We start from the raw sequence: 18,093 nt of genomic DNA, 5'->3' as shown, positions 1-18,093 counted from the left end.
CTCAAGGTACACTGGCAGAAACACATGGTGGTTTTGGTATTTTCACGGTTTGTTTTGGCAGACGGGGACATTTTGGGGCAACGGTGAAACACAGCGAGAGGGCAGTGCGCTTCTGCAGGTAATCGCCGCCACACTACGTTCTGAATGACGTTGCTAGTGTCTCTTGGAAAGCTCTTGTTTTTTTACATGTGCTATATGAATAAACTTGACAATACTCCGGTTGCTGGTTACGGCTGGTATAGAGGGAAATTATGTATTATTTTGACATGTAAAAGACAAGGCAAAGTTATGTACTATGCCTTTAAACCATAGCTCTGGTTAACCAGTGTCTCTCCTGAGCCACTGCCACCCTTTATACACATGCCACACACACACACACACACATAATAATACATCTCATAGCCTGGTACTGTAGCCTCTAATATATATATATATATATATATATATATATATATATATATACTGTATATATATATATATATATATATACTGTGTGTACTGTGTGTGTGTGCGTGTGTGTGTGTGTGTGTGTGTGTGTGTGTGTGTGTGTGTGTGTGTGTGTGTGTGTGTGTGTGTGTGTGTGTGTGTGTGCATATAAGCCTGTGAATCGTCACAGTGATGGGGTCTGTCTAGGAGGATAAGAGTGTGACATCTTATCAGCCACAAGCCAGACATGTGACTTGTGTGCACGCGAATAAAACACACACACACACACACACACACACACACACACACACACAGCACACATGTGTGCATAGTTACACACCGCGAGACAGTGGGAGACAGTTAATATTGGTTTGTTTGTATTACTCTACTTGTGAGGACATTCAATGTTTAGGATAGAATTGGAATTTGTCTCTCACACACACACACACACACACACACACAGTGTAATGTGTTCTCATATCAGCAATCCAACATGTCCTGTCAGTGAGGGAGGTCGGTCAGACTGAAAGCGGGATGGATGGATGGATGGATGGATGGATGTATGGATGTATGGATGTATGGATGTATGGATAGGTGTGGGAACTAATGAAGCTTAGGCTCCAACAGGCACCGCTGTAGAGGCTCCAACGGGCACCGCTGTAGTTAGGTCAATGGTAACCTCGCCTCACCAGGCTTTCCACCGCCTCGGAGGAAAGCCTGGTCTCTGTTTCAAAAGTCCGTATGATCCGGGCTAAGGCCGGATGATGTGGTTACGTCATGTTGTAGTATTGTTTTGTAGTCGCCAGACAGGAACAACAGGCGGCGGCAACTTCCTTTTCCCTCTCAATAAAAGCTACAGGCTACGAGAGCTTTTATTGAGAGGGAAAAGGAAGTTGCCGCCGCCTGTTGTTCCGGTCTGGCGACTACAAAACAATACTACAACATGACGCAACCATATCATCCGCTCCCACTCGGATCATATACCGAAATGAAAGGCTGCCCAGGCTAGGTCAATGGTAAAAAATCACACCTGTGTGAACTGAGTGGTGCAATTACACCCCCCCCCCCCCCTCTCTCTCTCTCTCTCTCATTAGCAGGCAACAGAGCATGAACTATCCCTCTCTGTTTCTGGCGCCCCCTACTGGTATTAATAAGTCATATACTCGTGCTCATGACAAATGCCAATGCCACATAGGCACGGACATTGCTGGTTGTAGGAGTGGTTGCAGTGGTTGCAGAGGGACATTGCTTTATGTCCCTCTGTGACTAATAATAATAGTGAAAAGGGTATCTTTGAAAGACAAAGACGAGGTCCTGCACACTGTCAGACACTTGCCAAAAAGGTTTTGCTCTTTATTGGGTCGACGTTTCGGTCGCTTAGACCTTCATCAGGACAGACAAACTAATAATAATATTGGATCCATTACATAAATAAAGTAATTATAAAAATAAAAAAAATCACTTAAATGTAATAGTTTTTGACATATACGAGGTTTTGACCCAACAACGGTGATGATATATCACAAAACAGAGCCTATAAAAAACGCTGACATGAGGTGGAATGTTTGTTTTGGTCGATGAAGAAATGATGCGATAAATAGAAGTGGGAATGAATGATGCCAGCAAAAAATATAATGTCCCAGGCAGGGGAGAAAATGTATATTTGCTTTGTGTGTGTGTGCGTGTGTGTGTGTGTGTGTGTGTGTGTGTGTGTCTGACTGACTGTGTGTGTGTGTGTGTGTATGTGAGTGAGTGTGTGTGTGAGTGAGTGAGTGAGTGAGTGAGTGAGTGAGTGAGTGAGTGAGTGAGTGAGTGAGTTACAGACAGACAGACAGACAGACAGACAGACAGACAGACAGACAGACAGACAGACAGACAGACAGACAGACAGACAGACAGACAGACAGACAGACAGACAGACAGACCCTATCCTCCACTGATCTTGCAACATGATACTTTGGCAAATGAAACCATGCGTCCTAACCTTCATGCCAATCAAGCTCATTGAATGGAGCAGAGAACCGAATGAGCAGCTGCCAGTGAGTGAGTGGTTGATGGAGTCATTTCAGAGCTCTGGTCTGGTGACTGGTCAGGCTGATTAATGAGCTGCAGAATGAGTGTGTACAGCAGCGGCGAGGGAACGCCCCTCACACTGCTCCCGTTCGACAGGAAATTAGACACAGAAAATGTCAGAAAAGGGCGCAGGATGAAGGAGACGAGAGGAGGAGGAGAGGAGAGGATGACTTTTGGGGGTATTGGGGGGGGGGTGCAGAAAAGGTGACATTAGATGACAAAAAGAGAGAGAGACAAAGAAGGGGGAGAGAGAGAGAGAGAGAGAGAGAGAGAGAGAGAGAGAGAGAGAGAGAGAGAGAGATGGGATAGGGGTTCAGATAATTTCACCTTTCAAAATTAGTTACAGGAATGTGGAAAAGGGCACAAAATAAAAGAGGGAGTGAGGTTGAAGTAAATGAACAGGGGGTAACACAGCCATCAATCACATGACTACAGCTAATAGAGAGAGATGGAAACTAATTCAACCAGGGCACATTGGCACATACCATACTGCCTGGTTGTATACTGTATAGTTCAAACTAATTGATTTAACACAAAATAATGACGCGCTGCCGCAGGAAAGAACCGATGGGCGAGTTCCGCAGACGGTGCAGAAGTTTGTTGTGGTTAACACAGACTGCTGCTGGTAGTTAGCTTGCATGGGCCGGAATTGGGGGGATATTTACGACTCAAGCACTTCCATTTCCCAGTCTCTGCAAAAAAAGAGAAGGCTAATGTTAGCATTAGCTCACGATACACATCTTTCTTGCGATGCCGTGAAAAGATAGGAAATCTGATCCTAACCTCAGATGTCTGATCAGCGAAACGGACAGCGACGTAGATTTAGAGAAAACAGTCAGAGAAGATAGAGATAGAGCTGGTAATTATAAAAGTAGTCTAAACATGCGCGAGCATGTTACGTGCGCGTATGGGGGTGAGCAAGGCGTTGCCTAGCAACCGGCTCAGGGCTAAAAGCAGTTTTTTAACGGTGCCGTTTCAGATCCATATCTGATTTTATCCATATTTGATCCATATTTGATATTAAACAAATTGCAGACAATAGATGGCTATTAAAAAACGTATATACACGTCAGCTGCAGACAATGTGTTAATAATACTAATGAATTTAGTCTTATTATATTGTGTCAATGTGCTTCTAATTGAGACATTACAAATTCATTATTGTGTCAATGTGCTTCTAATTGAGACATTACACATTCATTAAACAGTGTGAAAGCCACCTCAGGTTTTGGGCTTCATGGCCTGAAAGCAAAATGTAATAGAACTACTGTATCTTTTCAGATCTAGATTTACTTCAAATCTCATATTGTGTCATTCTGATCAGCGCAATGGTCAGAGTTATGGCCATTTGAAGTGTTAACCCATTTTGCGTTATGCTTTAGCTATTTAAAAATAGCAGATCTACAAGCTGCTACGAGCTTGTAGGTCTGCTATTTTTGAAAAATCGAAGAATAGAAACAGGATTGGTATTTGGTAGTATTGGTCACTCCGTTCTAATGGCAGATCCCTGACCAGTGTTCCTCACCCTTGCACGCGGTCACTCCATGCTGGTGGTGGGCAGCTGCCACTGTGCCACCAGGCATATTATTAATGCAGTAGCCTATTATTATCACACACATAGTTTATGAGAGGAGTGGTGAAAGGAAAGTGTGGTACAGTATATGTTATCGACCCTACAGGGACGATACAGCAGGAGTTGGCCAATCAGTGCGAGCTAAAGTGCCACCAGTGCACTGGACTGTCACCGCCATGACCGACCTCGCTGTGAAAGCAACTCAGCACGTCAAACTTGATTCTTTTTGCTGCGTCGATCGAACGCAAACAAAGTATCACCGGGGAAATGTTGCCGTTGCTGCCTGAGGATTCTGAGAGCTGGATGGAGAGGAGAGGGTAAAGTAGAAAAGATGTGCACCGCGGCACGTTTTGAGCTTATAGATTGGCTACTTTTGTGTGACAACAACAACAATATCTAATCAGTTTAGGCTCCTCGACATGGAAATAGTTTGACAACCACTGCAAGCACAGACGGACAAAGGAGGCTGAGCCGCACATAGCAGGGTTAGGGCGGAGGGCGCCACGGTAGACATTATGTTATGGAACGGATGACACAGACGTCTGGGCCACTTGAGCAGCGCTAAGCCTCTGTAATGCAACACAGCATGACCACCGGCTCAGCCACACCAATACAGCTGGGACACTAACACTCCACATGACATGCACACACTCTGTCCATGTAGGACTCACACACACACACACACACACACACACACACACACACACACACACACACACACACACACACACACACAGTAGGACACTGCACAAAGCTGTTGCACTGTAACACAAAGCACACACGCATGGCTTAGCTTTCACACACACACACACACACACACACACACAAACACACACCCACACACACGAGGACACTGCACAAAGCTGTTGCACTGTAACACAAAGCACACACGCATGGCTTAGCTTTCACACACACACACACACACACACACACACACACACACACACACACACAGTCACACACACACACACAGTCACACACACAGTAGGGAGGATCCATACAGTTTTCACTTTTAGCATCAAACTAGACCACTGTGTGTACAGCACATAAAACCTGACACGCGTGTTTAGCATCACCAAAGCTCCTGCTATGCAAAACCATAGTGAAAAACACATACTGTACATGCACATACGCAAGCACAGTTGGCATCCCACACATACACACACACACACACACCTTGTGTACTTGTATCATTTCCAAGGCTGCCAAAGCTTACTGAGTGAATGCGTTAATGTGCACTTTGAGAGCAAACTTGGCCCTCCTCAGTTTTTGTGGAGAGCTCGGCTGCTCTCAGCAGCACCACATTCAAACTGCAGACTTCACATTCGACTTGACTCCTGCTGCTCACACACCTCAAGTGCAAGAGTAGTGCATCGATCTGTGCTGATGTGCGCAAATCAGTGCGAGTAAACACACTTTAATGTAGGCATTTTTACAGGTCTCCCTAAAAAAACAATCATACGACTGAAGTCGATTCAGAACGCTGTTGCTCATATCCTACCAAGAAAGTGGAGCATACCACGCCAGTTCATAAATTCTTACACTGGCTCCCTCTGTGTCAAACAATTGATTTCAGTAGTAGGAGTGGACAGCACACCCTCAGGGCCCAGGCTCTACTCTACTGCAACAGCTCAGTTGAAGGTGTTCTATCAGGCTGTGTGACGGTCTGGTGTTAACCTGACTCCGCCAGAAGGAAGACGCCATGTTTCACAACAGACTTCCATCTGGAAACACTGCAGGTGATGGCAGATCCCGCACGTAACTGCCGCTGATTGGTCCGAGCGACGGCTGGCTTGCTTCATCGCTTCTTAATTAAAAGAGGTTAGGAAGCGAAGACTGTACCGTGGACTCCATGTTGCTCCCTGGAAGGAAAGAAACATGTGCAATGGTATCATATACAGTATGCAGCCAACCCTTCCATGTTCAGCTTCCTTGGTCTCAATTGCACATGTTTCTTTCCTTCCAGGGAGAAACATGGAGTCCACCGTACGGTCTTCACTTCCTGTCCTCTTTTTATTGCCACCATCTGGCGGAGTCAGGTTAGCCTGGTATGGGAACTGCACTAACCGAGAAAAGACCAGCCTACAGCGATTGGTGCAATTCGCAGAGTGCAAAATGGGAGGCAACGCATCATCAAGCACCACCCAAGTCACAAACTGTTCATCGCCCTACAACGACCGCGGCCGGGCATTCAGCCGCGCACCCCCATCTGAAAATACCTTGTGTTAGGCAAAACATAGCAGATTGGCAAGCTCAAAACGCATCATTTTTTATACTTGTGTTCCTGTCATTTCTTAGTAGAGGGGAAGGCTGCCAGGCGCTGTGGCTATTTGGGGGGTGGGGGTTGTTGGAAGCCCGGGTTACTCATCCTCTCGCCACAGTGTCTCGCCTCACTGTCCTTGATCAAGTGGAGTCCCGTCAATATGCCTCGTCACCACTGACGGATCGCCTGGCGCTTAAATTCCATCTTCCAGAAGACGATGTTAGTGGTAGTTATTATCTGGTGTGCTCAGCTGTGAAGTCGTAAATTGCACACACGGCCCACTCCCCAAATGTGATTACAAAATAAATAAATAAAAATATAAAAAGGTATGAAAAATTGGTTCTCTGGTTCCCGGCGTTCACTGCATATAGAATTCCCGACCTCTGGCGTTCATAGTTCAATCAATACGCTGCCGTCTTTGTAATTTGATTCGATAGCGGAGGGTAATCTTATTTGCGTCAAGTCATATTAGCTTAACGGCTATATCTAACTTGGCTCAACTAATTGGAGGTTTACGGTCGTCCGTCCCCCCCCCCCCATCCACCCTATTATCCCGTCTCTCTCTTTTTCGTACTCGTTTAGATTGTGTGCGGTTGGAAAATTAATGTTTGGGCTTGTTGGGCTTTTAATATTACTTGTTTGTGGGGGTTGCTCTCTCTCTCTCTCTCTCCTCTCTCTCTCTCTCTCAAAAAAAAAGTTGAGTTTGTTGAGTTTGTTAAGATGTGTTTTCTTTCTCCTGCAGAGCCGTTGTTAGTAATTCATGGGCCCCGGGAGACATTAAGGGAGGAAAAACCTCAAGCGTGTGAAGCTATATACTGTATGCTTTATTCCTCCTCCACGTATACCCCAGGCAGAGCGGAGGACCAGGGAGTCAATAGTGCTTACACAAGTGTTTAGCCTCGCAAGCCCAGGTCTCTACTCAGCAAGTGGCTGCATGGGGCTGTGCCCCGCATGGCCCCGCGGCATGCTTTATGGTGGCAGGGGTGGGCGCGCAGCAACCAGAAACGCACAGCGCTGCTTTATTCACCATCTAACCAATCCCCACACACACACACACAAAGCTCTAAACTGCTCCCCATGGCAGTGTTGCCAGGTGTTGGGAAAGAAACAATGGGTCAGGCGGCAGGCCAACACTTGACTGCCTCTGACAGAGATCTACATCATCTCCAATCTAACGCTTGACTGTCATGGACACAGATCGACATCATCTGTTTTTTTCTGTGCTCACACAAGAAGGTTCTCTTCGCCAACATATGAATGATGCTATGACTTCAAGAGAAGACTACAAACTTAAATGACGTCATCCTAAAATGTTCTACGCCGTCCACTCCAACGCTAAAGCATTCATAAAAAAGGCATATCTATCTCAGATTTATTTTCCAAGATTGCGTCATTGGTCAAAACAAGCTATATTCAACTGCCGATAACTAAAGAACGGAAGATCACAGTTACAACTGTTTTAACCGTTAGATAGAAGAGACCCTCGTGACTCGTCTCCCCCAGACAGCTTTTCTTTACATCGTGTTAAAATTGTGGGTTCCAAATTATCTGATAGGATATAAACACATTTAGATTTAAAGCGCAAATAACATGCATTTTAAAACTGCTTTTAATATTTAATATCATATTGTCTATGTCCCTCAAAGTTATTTATAATGGTTTGAGCCTCAATCACCACTCTGATATAACCAGTCCTCGTCATTTCTTTCTGGACTTTGAAAGCAGTTTTAGCTGCAGTACCACAATGTCCTGAGGTGGTGGGGGTGCTGGTATGGTCAATTTAATAACATGCTTCTGAACCTTACTACCTCAATATGCAACTGTTTTTTTCACTGTCTGTATAATATGTCTCTATGCCTTATGTGAAGATTTGATTTGTGTTTTATACCTGCATGTCTTAAATTGTTTTATATACTGTATGTGATCTCGTCAGCATCTAAAATGAGGGAGAACCTCAATGCTCATTTCGAGAATAAATAAAGGTTTCAATCAATTTAATATTTTAGTCATTATAATACTGATACTAGATAAAACCAGGCTTGTTTCCATTCCATGCCAGCTTGGAAAATCAACAATGCTGGACATTGTAAACAAAGTGGAAATGCAAATTTGGAAGTGAAGACTGAAGGAGGAATTATACAAAGTAGGGTGACATTGATGACATCATGACAAAATCAGTCGAGCTGTTCCTGAGAGCAATTTCCATTAAAGCATATGATATGAAACGCATATGGGAGTCCCAAAAACCCAAAAGAAATTGATAAAGTTTAAACCACTGGTTTAAACAACAGTCGGAAGGTAGCCCAGTTAAGCCACTAGTACACAATGGGGGGAAAAAATAGAAATGCAACCAGCAACTACCAAAAACAAGCCCAAAGTCACTATAATAAGGAGACAAGGCAACACAGGTGGAATGAGCCCTGACACCTTGCAAGCTCTCTCACTCTCTCTCTTTCTCTGGTTTAATCTATTTTTCTCCCCTCCATATCCTTCTGTCGCTCTCTCTCCCCCCCCCCCTCTCTGTATTTGTCATTGTTTCAAGAACTTCCTCATTGCCCCCTGCCTAGTGCCTACCATCTCTCTCACTTTGGCCTGTTCCTTCCTTCCTTCCTTCCTTCCTTCCTTCCTTCCTTCCTTCCTTCCTTCCTTCCTTCCTTCCTTCCTTCCTTCCTTCCTTCCTTCCTTCCTTCCTTCCTTCCTTCCTTCCTTCCTTCCTTCCTTCCTTCCTTCCTTCCTTCCTTCCTTCCTTCCTTCCTTCCTTCCTTCCTTCCTTCCTTCCTTCCTTCCTTCCTTCCTTCCTTCCTTCCTTCCTTCCTTCCTTCCTTCCTTCCTTCCTTCCTTCCTTCCTTCCTTCCTTCCTTCCTTCCTTCCTTCCTTCCTTCCTTCCTTCCTTCCTTCCTTCCTTCCTTCCTTCCTTCCTTCCTTCCTTCCTTCCTTCCTTCCTTCCTTCCTTCCTTCCTTCCTTCCTTCCTTCCTTCCTTCCTTCCTTCCTTCCTTCCTTCCTTCCTTCCTTCCTTCCTTCCTTCCTTCCTTCCTTCCTTCCTTCCTTCCTTCCTTCCTTCCTTCCTTCCTTCCTTCCTTCCTCCCTCCCTCCCTCCCTCCCTCCCTCCATCCCTAGGTAACGTTATGGGGAAATGCTTACAGAAGGGTTTCTTTCCACCATGCAGTCTTTGTGCAGTAGTCAGCCATGGGACGGAAAAACACAACACACAGGGTTCTGGATATTATATCCATGATGATGAACGATCCAGGATGTGGAAGGATATAAATATATTCGCTGCAACTATTTCTTCATCTTCTCCCTAACGGTATAGAGGAAGAAAAGGGAGGGGGGGGGGGGGGGGGGGGAGTTGTATCATGCCAACATCCTGGCTGACTTCTCCTGTGTTACGCTCTCTGTCTGTTTTGTTCTCTCCCTCCTTACCTCCCGCTTTGTCTGCTTTTGCACTCTGCCTGCCTGCCTGCCTGCCTGCCTGCCTGCCTGCCTACCTGCCTGCCTGACTGCCTACCTGCCTGCCTACCTGCCTGCCTGCCTGCCTGACTGCCTACCTGCCTGCCTACCTGCCTGCCTGCCTGTCCACCATCCATCCAAACTAAACAAAATGTAAATAATAATTATTATTATTACACCACACCGTGAAAGTCAGCACTCTACAACAGACAGACAGACAGACAGTGTGGAGTGAGACAGAGAAGGGTGAGGAGGAAGAGGAGGGGGAGTTGGAGGAAGAGGGAGTTAGGAGAGAATAGGCAGTATATTTACAGAGAGAGTGAGGGAGGGGGAGGAGGAATGCAAAATGCTGCTTCACCATTTTTGTCCCATTCCAGCTAAATAAGATCTCCTCTCTCTCCTCTCTGCCACAGCCCCGGGCTCTGGACTGGGACAGCACATTTCTCAAATTATATGTCCCAATATCTTTGCCTGTGTCCGCCTTACAGTCTCCTCCGTGTGTGTGTGTGTGTGTGTGTGTGTGTGTGTGTGTGTGTGTGTGAACCAAATGTCCCCACAAGTAAAGTAGGAAAAATGGTCACTGTGTGGTTAAGAATCAGACCTGTCTGAAGTGAGTGCCATACAGACATAGAGACGGACGAACATTCCTGTTTATTATAGGAATGGTTGCACCACTCAAAAATAGATATATGGTTCATACACCGAAAACTAGCCGATCTACAAACACAACATGCAGCGCTGAGCTTGTAGATCTGCTATTTTTCTAGTTTTAGGCTTTCAGTTAAAAGTGAAAAAAAAGATTCCGTCCAAAAATGTTGATGTCCTCACAACTATAGTAATACAAACCTGTGTGTGCGCTGGCGGCTATGGTCTTCATCATCCGCTAGCTTACAGAGTAATATCATCTAATATATAACTATATCCATCCACGGAGGGCTCCGCTGCGCTACGGATGGAACAGCCTCGGCGGGCCCAGACACAATGTTCAATAATCTAGCCTAATGTTTCCAGGCCAAACACTCCACCCACCGCGGCACACCAGAAGATGGAGTTCTGCTTAACACTGCTCAGCATCTACAGTGAGTGGGCGGGCAGCAGTGGTCGCCCAGAGGTTATAGAAAGGTGACTGCCATCCGTGACGGGTGAATAATGGGAACGACTTCCAGCGACACTGACATCTGCTGTGCAAATACCTCTGGGCGACACAGAGCGAGGCACTGAAACAAATAAATACTTCCTGGCAGCTCCCCAAGTATGAAAAGTGTGCAACTGTTCTAGTGTAATAAGAATTATGTCGTGATGGACTTTTGTAAGTAAAAGGAAGAGTTTGCTGTTTGTGTGGTGCTCGGGTGGCACGGGGTAAAGTTGCTGCCCACCACCCGGTGTGGACATTAGGGGCTATGAATGGTGCCACCGGATTGGCCCGGCACTCTGACGACATTTGACACATTGTCAGCATACCGGTTGGTCGCTCACTATTCTGATTGGTTGCCTGTGACTCCCTGAGCGACCAACCAGCAAGCTCCTGTCGCATAGCAGTGAATTTGAAGAGTTTCCTAAACACTAGAAAGATTATCCAGTTTTGGGAAGAAAAAAGCACCAAAGTTCGACATAACTGCCGTTCCCCCTGGATCACTTTAATATAAAGTAATCCCCATTAGATTGCATCATATAAGAAATGTGTTAAAAAAATAAACAAATCAACCCGACGATTTTACTCATATGGACAAGAATTATATTATTTGTATCCAAACACAGGCATTATCAAATGTAACTCAATATCATAAACGAGTAACATACCTGACAGAATCGCCAGGCTGATGTGAATGTGTTTATGTAAGGAACACAGTTCTAATGACGCAACATTTCTCTATTGTTTTTCTTTTTCTTCCGTTCCATGATGCAGGAGCAGCGAGAGTGACTACTGAATGCATTGATTAAAGTAGTGGTTAAAGTAGTGGATGGAGAGAGAGGAGCAACTAGTGGGCAGATCCACAAGTTCACAAAGCATTGGAACAGCGCTGAGAGGTTCAGTGTGACCCTTCACAGAATCCTTTTTACCCTTGTTAAAAAAGCATGACCCATTAAGCCATAAGTGAGTAAATGGAGGAGGAAATAATTCCAGGAACCCTTGAGGGTGCACATTAACATTACCTGCCTTGCCACGCTTCAGCCACAGAGGATTGGTCCCAAACAACTTGAAATGATTATAATAGACCCACTGCTATAATGGACAGTTTGCTCTAATGGAGCCATAACGCAGGTTCACATCCACTTAATGGACTCAGGAAGTGGGAAGTTCCTGTATATATATATATATATTCCTATCAAATATGTTACTAAAATGCTCCTGACCATGTGAAACGCGCAAAACATGTTATCAGGAGTTAAGTAAAGAAGTATTTCTGTAAAGCCCAAACCACATGAATGATTTGCCATGCAACTCCTTTCAACATGCAACTACATGCAACAGAATGGTGATATCACACACAAGCTACGACCTGCTACGAACATCTGTTTCCACAGCAACTTATTTGCAACGTAACTGTTGAGTTTCCGCGGCAACAATTATTTTTGCAACTTGACGTAAAGAGACATATTGGGCAGACGCAGCTTGTTTACATCCGTGTGCGCTATCAATGTCCCAATCCCACACATTCACACTTGGGGTTCTTGCACATATAAACTGCCACATTTTTAAACGCATTTTAAATCTAAGGCTTTTTTGGTACACTATTTAAATTGTTTTGAGGTAAAAAATAATGCTGCTATTCGTCCCAAAGTGACGAAATTGCTGCTAGACTATACAAATTTGTTTCCAAAAGCTTTACTCTGTGTATATACATATAATCTACCGTATATATAATGGCCCAATGTGAGTCTGTGACATAGCTGATTTGTATTAAATTAATTATTATTTGTAATATTTTGACAGTTGCTTTGGCAATGTTAATGTTTTCTCATGCCAAGCTCCTTTGAATTGAATCACTTACCTGAAAAGTGACAGTTTTGGACATAGGTTTGCACCCGAGAAACAATATCTACTAATTTCCCCATTGTCCAACATTCAGCGTAAGCCTAGTAAATTTTATATTTCATATTCTGAAAACAATACAATCACACTTCTCTATAAACTCGAAGTCGAAATCGACAATAATAAACAAACAACAAAAGCTGTCGTTTTCTTTTTCCCAGAAGAGCTCAAAGCGTTCATCTGCCATTGTTGTGCAACAAAAGTACACTGCATTGTGTTGTGCTTGATTATACATTATAGGATTCCAACATTAGCTGGAACATGAATGCCAGCCTAATCTTCCTGGGTATATTTAAGAAAAAAAAGCTCGTTTGTGTGGATGCAGATTGATGATTTTTTTTTAAATATAGGTCTATATATAAAATGTTATCCTGCCAGGCGGGGTGGCTTAACAGGAAATGTCACCTTCACAGTAAATGAGATTTTCATATTGGCAGCAGCAATGCATTATCAACGTTGAACACAATATACTTCTATTAGCTTGGCTGAAACCCAGTCGCACTGTTGCCAGATTTTTGCAAGAGAAACAAGCATAAGCAGCCAGGTTAAAAAGCCCTAAAGTAGCAACCGGTTTTACCACTTGAGATAAAATAGCAGATAAGTTCAGCGTGTCGTGTTGGGACTCGTGAGCTTGTACAGTAGCTCCATATATGGAGCTGATCTGTTCTGACAGTCCATATGTTGATCCTTCCCCATCCGTCCTTCCTCTTCGATGTCTTCGATTTGACTGATACCTGTCCATTCAAACTCTAGACAGGCCCGCCCCAAAGTTATACTGTAGATCTCCTTATATGGAGCTGACCTGTTCTGACATTCCATATGTTGATCTGACCTCATCAATCCCAGTACACCCAAGACACGCTCCATATATGGCCAGTACAGAATTAATTGATCTGTCCCCCCATGACAAAGTGCCAGCACTCGCCCAGCTGACGTGTGGAGACCGGTGTGAAGAAGACGTAAGTTTTGTCCCTTTCCACGGTTCGGTTCGAACCTCGGTATGGGGGCCACGGTTTCGGTTCGGTTTCGGTACAGTAAAACAAATTACACCCGTGTGAAGTGACCCCCAGGAACACGCCCAGGGGGCCGGGCCGGTTCCGGCGAGCTGCCCCGTGTCCGAAACGGTTGAGAAATGACAGAGTGCCGGTCCCTCTACTGTACTGTACTGGCACTGTACTGGCACACACGAAATCATCATATATACAGTTAATAATGTGCGTGTGTGTTTGTGTGTGTGTTAGGTTGCGCACAGGTGGTGAAAAACAACCATGCTGTTTTCATGCTCATACCCAGCCAGCCAGCCAGGCAGGCAGTGGCTTGCACCACTCAAAAAAGTTTATTTATAGCATTTTCTTTTCTTCTTTCTATTTTTAGAATATATTATTTTATTAGGCATTTCTGCCTTTTCATTATTTTAAAGCGGAAAAAACGTATTATTTTGCTATTTTAATGTGACTCATCAATATTTTCAAGGGGGGAAAAAAGTGCACCTATGCGCTCACATGGGGCAGTAAGAAAATGCAGGGAAGAGGAGAGGAGAGTGCCTCCTGGGAGGGGAGGGATTCACACAGTGAATGCGTCGTGTCGCACAGAAAAATACAAAAGTTTACAATAAGTCTACATGAGGATTTAAGGATATTATGCTTATATTATTAGAAGAAGGGCTTCTATCTACAGTCATGGATTGGACCTGGAGTATTTTGTTGGGACTTTTCTGACGGAATTAATGTCCTGCTGCGGGTTGTTTTTTCTCTCACTTTCCCTCTTAATTAGCACTCAAACAGCGAGTGCAGATGCAGAATCAGATCTGAACAAACAAAAGACCGTGCTTAGAAGCCTGTTTGCGCGAGGTTACTCCGCTGTGTGTGTCTCTGTGTATGACGATCAATAATTATTCCAAGAACGACGTTTAAAGACGAGGGCTGGATTCTCCTCATCATGCCGTCTCTCTCTGTGTGTGTGTGTGTGTGTGTGTGTGTAGGGGGTGGGCCGACAGAGTGCTACACTTCTGTGACCGAAAGAGTGCTAGACTTCTTAGTAGGACGGTGTGTGACCGATAGAGTGCTAGACTTCTAAGTAGGCCGGTGTGTGACCGAGAAATACATTCTTCGCAGCTGTAAGAAATGAATTAATGCAAACCGAAATAGCGCGGTTCATTAGAGCGCATTGAACCGTGTATGCTGTACCGAACGGTTCGGTTTTAAACCGAAAACCGTTGCACCCCTATTTCCCTGTGAGCCGTAGTAGCAGAAAAAGCAGTAGCAGTAGTAGTAGAAAAATCGCACAAGCTGCTCAATTACACTGCTGGCTGGCTGTAGTTATAGTTATAGTGCTCAGTGTGAATGGCCATTTTAGGTTGCTCAACAGTGCGACTTCAGGTCACCCAGCGGTATTGCAGCTGTTCGTACCGCAAGCATACAGTACAGTACAGTACAGTACAGTACAGACGAGCAGTTAGGCACTGCTCCCAAAGCTATATGCAATGCGCACAGTAAGCCATACATAGAAGTTAGAACACTGAAGTTGAGAGAAAGAAGACCATACAAATGAGCATTTTAAATAGCTGATTTCTTCATGTACAAAGTGACAGATGTGTTCCACATGAAGTCAAGGCACATGCAAAGAAGTAACAAAGGAAATAGAGCATGCACCTCCACTCTAGCCCAGGTGCTAGACAAAAAGGCAGTACAAGATGAAAAATAGAGTCTGCAACACTGGTATGAAACTCAGCTCCACTGGTTTATTAGATTCGACGTTTCGATCCCTTATAAGATCTTCTTCATGCAAAGAAGTTCCATGGCTTTTGGCCAAACGAGCCATGAGTTATGCCTGTTCAAAGTGCCTGTTATCAAAATTGACCATAGGGGGGGAAAAGCCCAACGTTGCTTATAACAAGCAGACTTGACAACTGCCCAGTTGTGTGACTACAAATTGTGATCAGGCAATTCCACTAACAACAAGAAGAGGTTTCTACAGGACACAACCACACTATATTTATTCTGACTTGTGTCATCCATTATCCATTCATTGTGTTTATGTCCACGTTTACCCCCTTTAAGTAGTCCAACAATGTTTCATTCAGGCAATTATCTCTTCAGAATAGGCTTAGGCTCAGAGTAAGGGTTTACGCCGGTATACCAGGGTAATTACAAATACAATCAAGACACCCCTCTTTCTATTAAAACTGATACAGGGATTCTGTATTGAGCTGATCTAATGTTGTGCAAATAGCCTATTACTTTTATTTTGCGATGCCTTCATCAAACTACAAAAGCATTTAAATTGGCAGATTTGTATTCAGCTTTCCAGTCTGTCACCACCACCAGCCTACATCAGCTCCATTCACCGCACTGAAGTGTCCCTATATGGCCTTCCAGCAAGCTATACTGTTGGTACTGCAAAACACCCACCCAGTGCTTGGGGCCAGACCGGTCCGTAAGACGCATGATGCTAACCAAGCTAATAGGCTGCTGAATCTATGGAAGGAGGGTGCTGCTTATATTTCCTATATGATTCGTTCTCACAAGTCTACTCTGCACAAATGAAACTCATGTTGTCCAGCAGTTACATGGGGAAATGGCACTGCTCAGTCATTGAAAAAAGTAAAAGTAAAATTGAATGACTGAAAATGTAATGATGATGTCCAGGTATTATCATTCTAAACCACTGGTTTAGAATGGTAATTCTAAACCACTGGACCACTAGTGGTCCGGTCCGGGTCCTTGAGGAGGTTCCAGGTTGTCCCCAGCTAAATGATGGAGAGTTGGCAACCATGGACCCTTATAGATCTTTAACTCTTTGAGGGCGTAAAATGAAACCAAATGGTCCATTCGATTTTATTTTACACTCTCAATAGATAAATTGTTAATTAATAATCTGCATTACTTAATTTACAAGAAGTCTACAAAGTTAGAGAATGTAGAAGAATTGTTATTATCTTATAGATCTGCTATTTCCACTGCACAACATTTCTTCCATAGAAGACAAGCTGACTTCTATGAAATCCAAATGACTGAAATCAGGCAGCTGAGAACTTTAATCAATGATTATCTAAATCTGAGTTAAGGTTAATCCATATACATATATATATGTATGTATGTATGTATGTATGTATGTATGTATGTATGTATGTATGTATGTATGTATGTATGTGTGTGTGTGTGTGTGTGTGTGTGTGTGTGTGTGTGTGTGTGTGTGTGTGTTCACAACATTTGACAAAACAAATAGTTTTACCCAAAATCGTGCAGTACCAATTAATAGTATAGCACTAGTCTACTAGAGTCTCTCTCTCCATCATCGTTATCCTAACAGTCGGGCCGGGGGCAATAACAAAAACACCACAGCAGTTGATGTTTGTCGACAACAACCCCCCGGTGTGCAGCACGTGACGTCACCTCTCACTGCTCACATAGGAACAGGTGTAAACAAACAACGTGACACAGCTATAACCAACCATATAGCAGCTCATTGTTTCTCTATAATACGTCCATTTACAAACATGCTTCGCCGTGCAAAGAACTAATTACATGATGTAAATTACCGGTATGTGAGTTATTATTAATACCCGCTATAATACTCCAGCATGGTGTCATTGGTGTTGCAACAATGTAGCTATGAGTATCACTGCACTGCTACAGCACAAGCCCCCACTGCTGGCTACAATCACAATCCATGGAACACACGGTCGGTCACACACACACATACACACACTGCGGAGGGAACCAGCAGAAATGGCAGCAAAACCCGCATAATTCGCTGAAAATGTAATAATATCCATATTAACGTACGTGTACCTCTTTCTTCTTCTGTCCTCCGCCGGGCTGCACACACAGCAGCAGCAGCAGCAGCAGGGACACGGCCAGTCGCGGCAGGTTGACAGCAGACATCACTGAGACAGCCGCCATGACGGTCCGGGGAGGATGGATGGGAATGGGATGCGAGGGGTCGCGAGGATTGGTTTCTACAGCCCGCCAATCGGGTGAAGTGGATTTGGGCGCGGGGAATTCTGGGTGTTGAAGTTTTATTTAGATTCTACATTATTTTCTCTATTTCTTTTGGTTGACAGATATAAGGCCAGGGAGTGACTGAGGGAGACTATTTTATTCAACATTGAGACCGTTTTAAGGTTTTTCAGCAATACTAATTAATAGAAATCCTCTGTACTGACTTGAATATGTTGATAACGTCCGAAGAGGGTAGCTGTTTTTTGTTTTGTTTTTACCTCAGACAAATACAACATCTCATTGCCAAAAATAGACTATCAACAAGCTCAG

General features: G+C 44.2%; 1 protein-coding gene across 2 annotated transcripts in view; it reads right to left on the bottom strand.

Moving 5' to 3' along the window:
- tusc3 (tumor suppressor candidate 3) overlaps positions 1 to 17,727 on the bottom strand; it is a 118,224-nt gene extending 100,497 nt beyond the window's left edge. Inside the window, exon 1 of one of the 2 annotated variants that reach the window (XM_080759140.1) lies at positions 17,608 to 17,727. In XM_080759140.1, coding sequence (XP_080615266.1) covers positions 17,608 to 17,724 — 117 coding nt within the window. In that variant the 5' untranslated portion in view covers positions 17,725 to 17,727. The remainder of the gene's footprint in view (positions 1 to 17,607) is intronic. The other variant, XM_080759141.1, reaches the window with a different exon arrangement.
- Positions 17,728 to 18,093: the final 366 nt, after the last annotated feature.

Source organism: Protomyctophum bolini (assembly GCF_963924005.1).
Source record: "Protomyctophum bolini genome assembly, chromosome: 3".
NCBI classification, from domain to species: Eukaryota; Metazoa; Chordata; class Actinopteri; order Myctophiformes; family Myctophidae; genus Protomyctophum; species Protomyctophum bolini.
The sequence above is the reverse complement of the archived record's forward strand: the minus strand, read 5'-3'. Positions and strand labels throughout refer to the sequence as shown.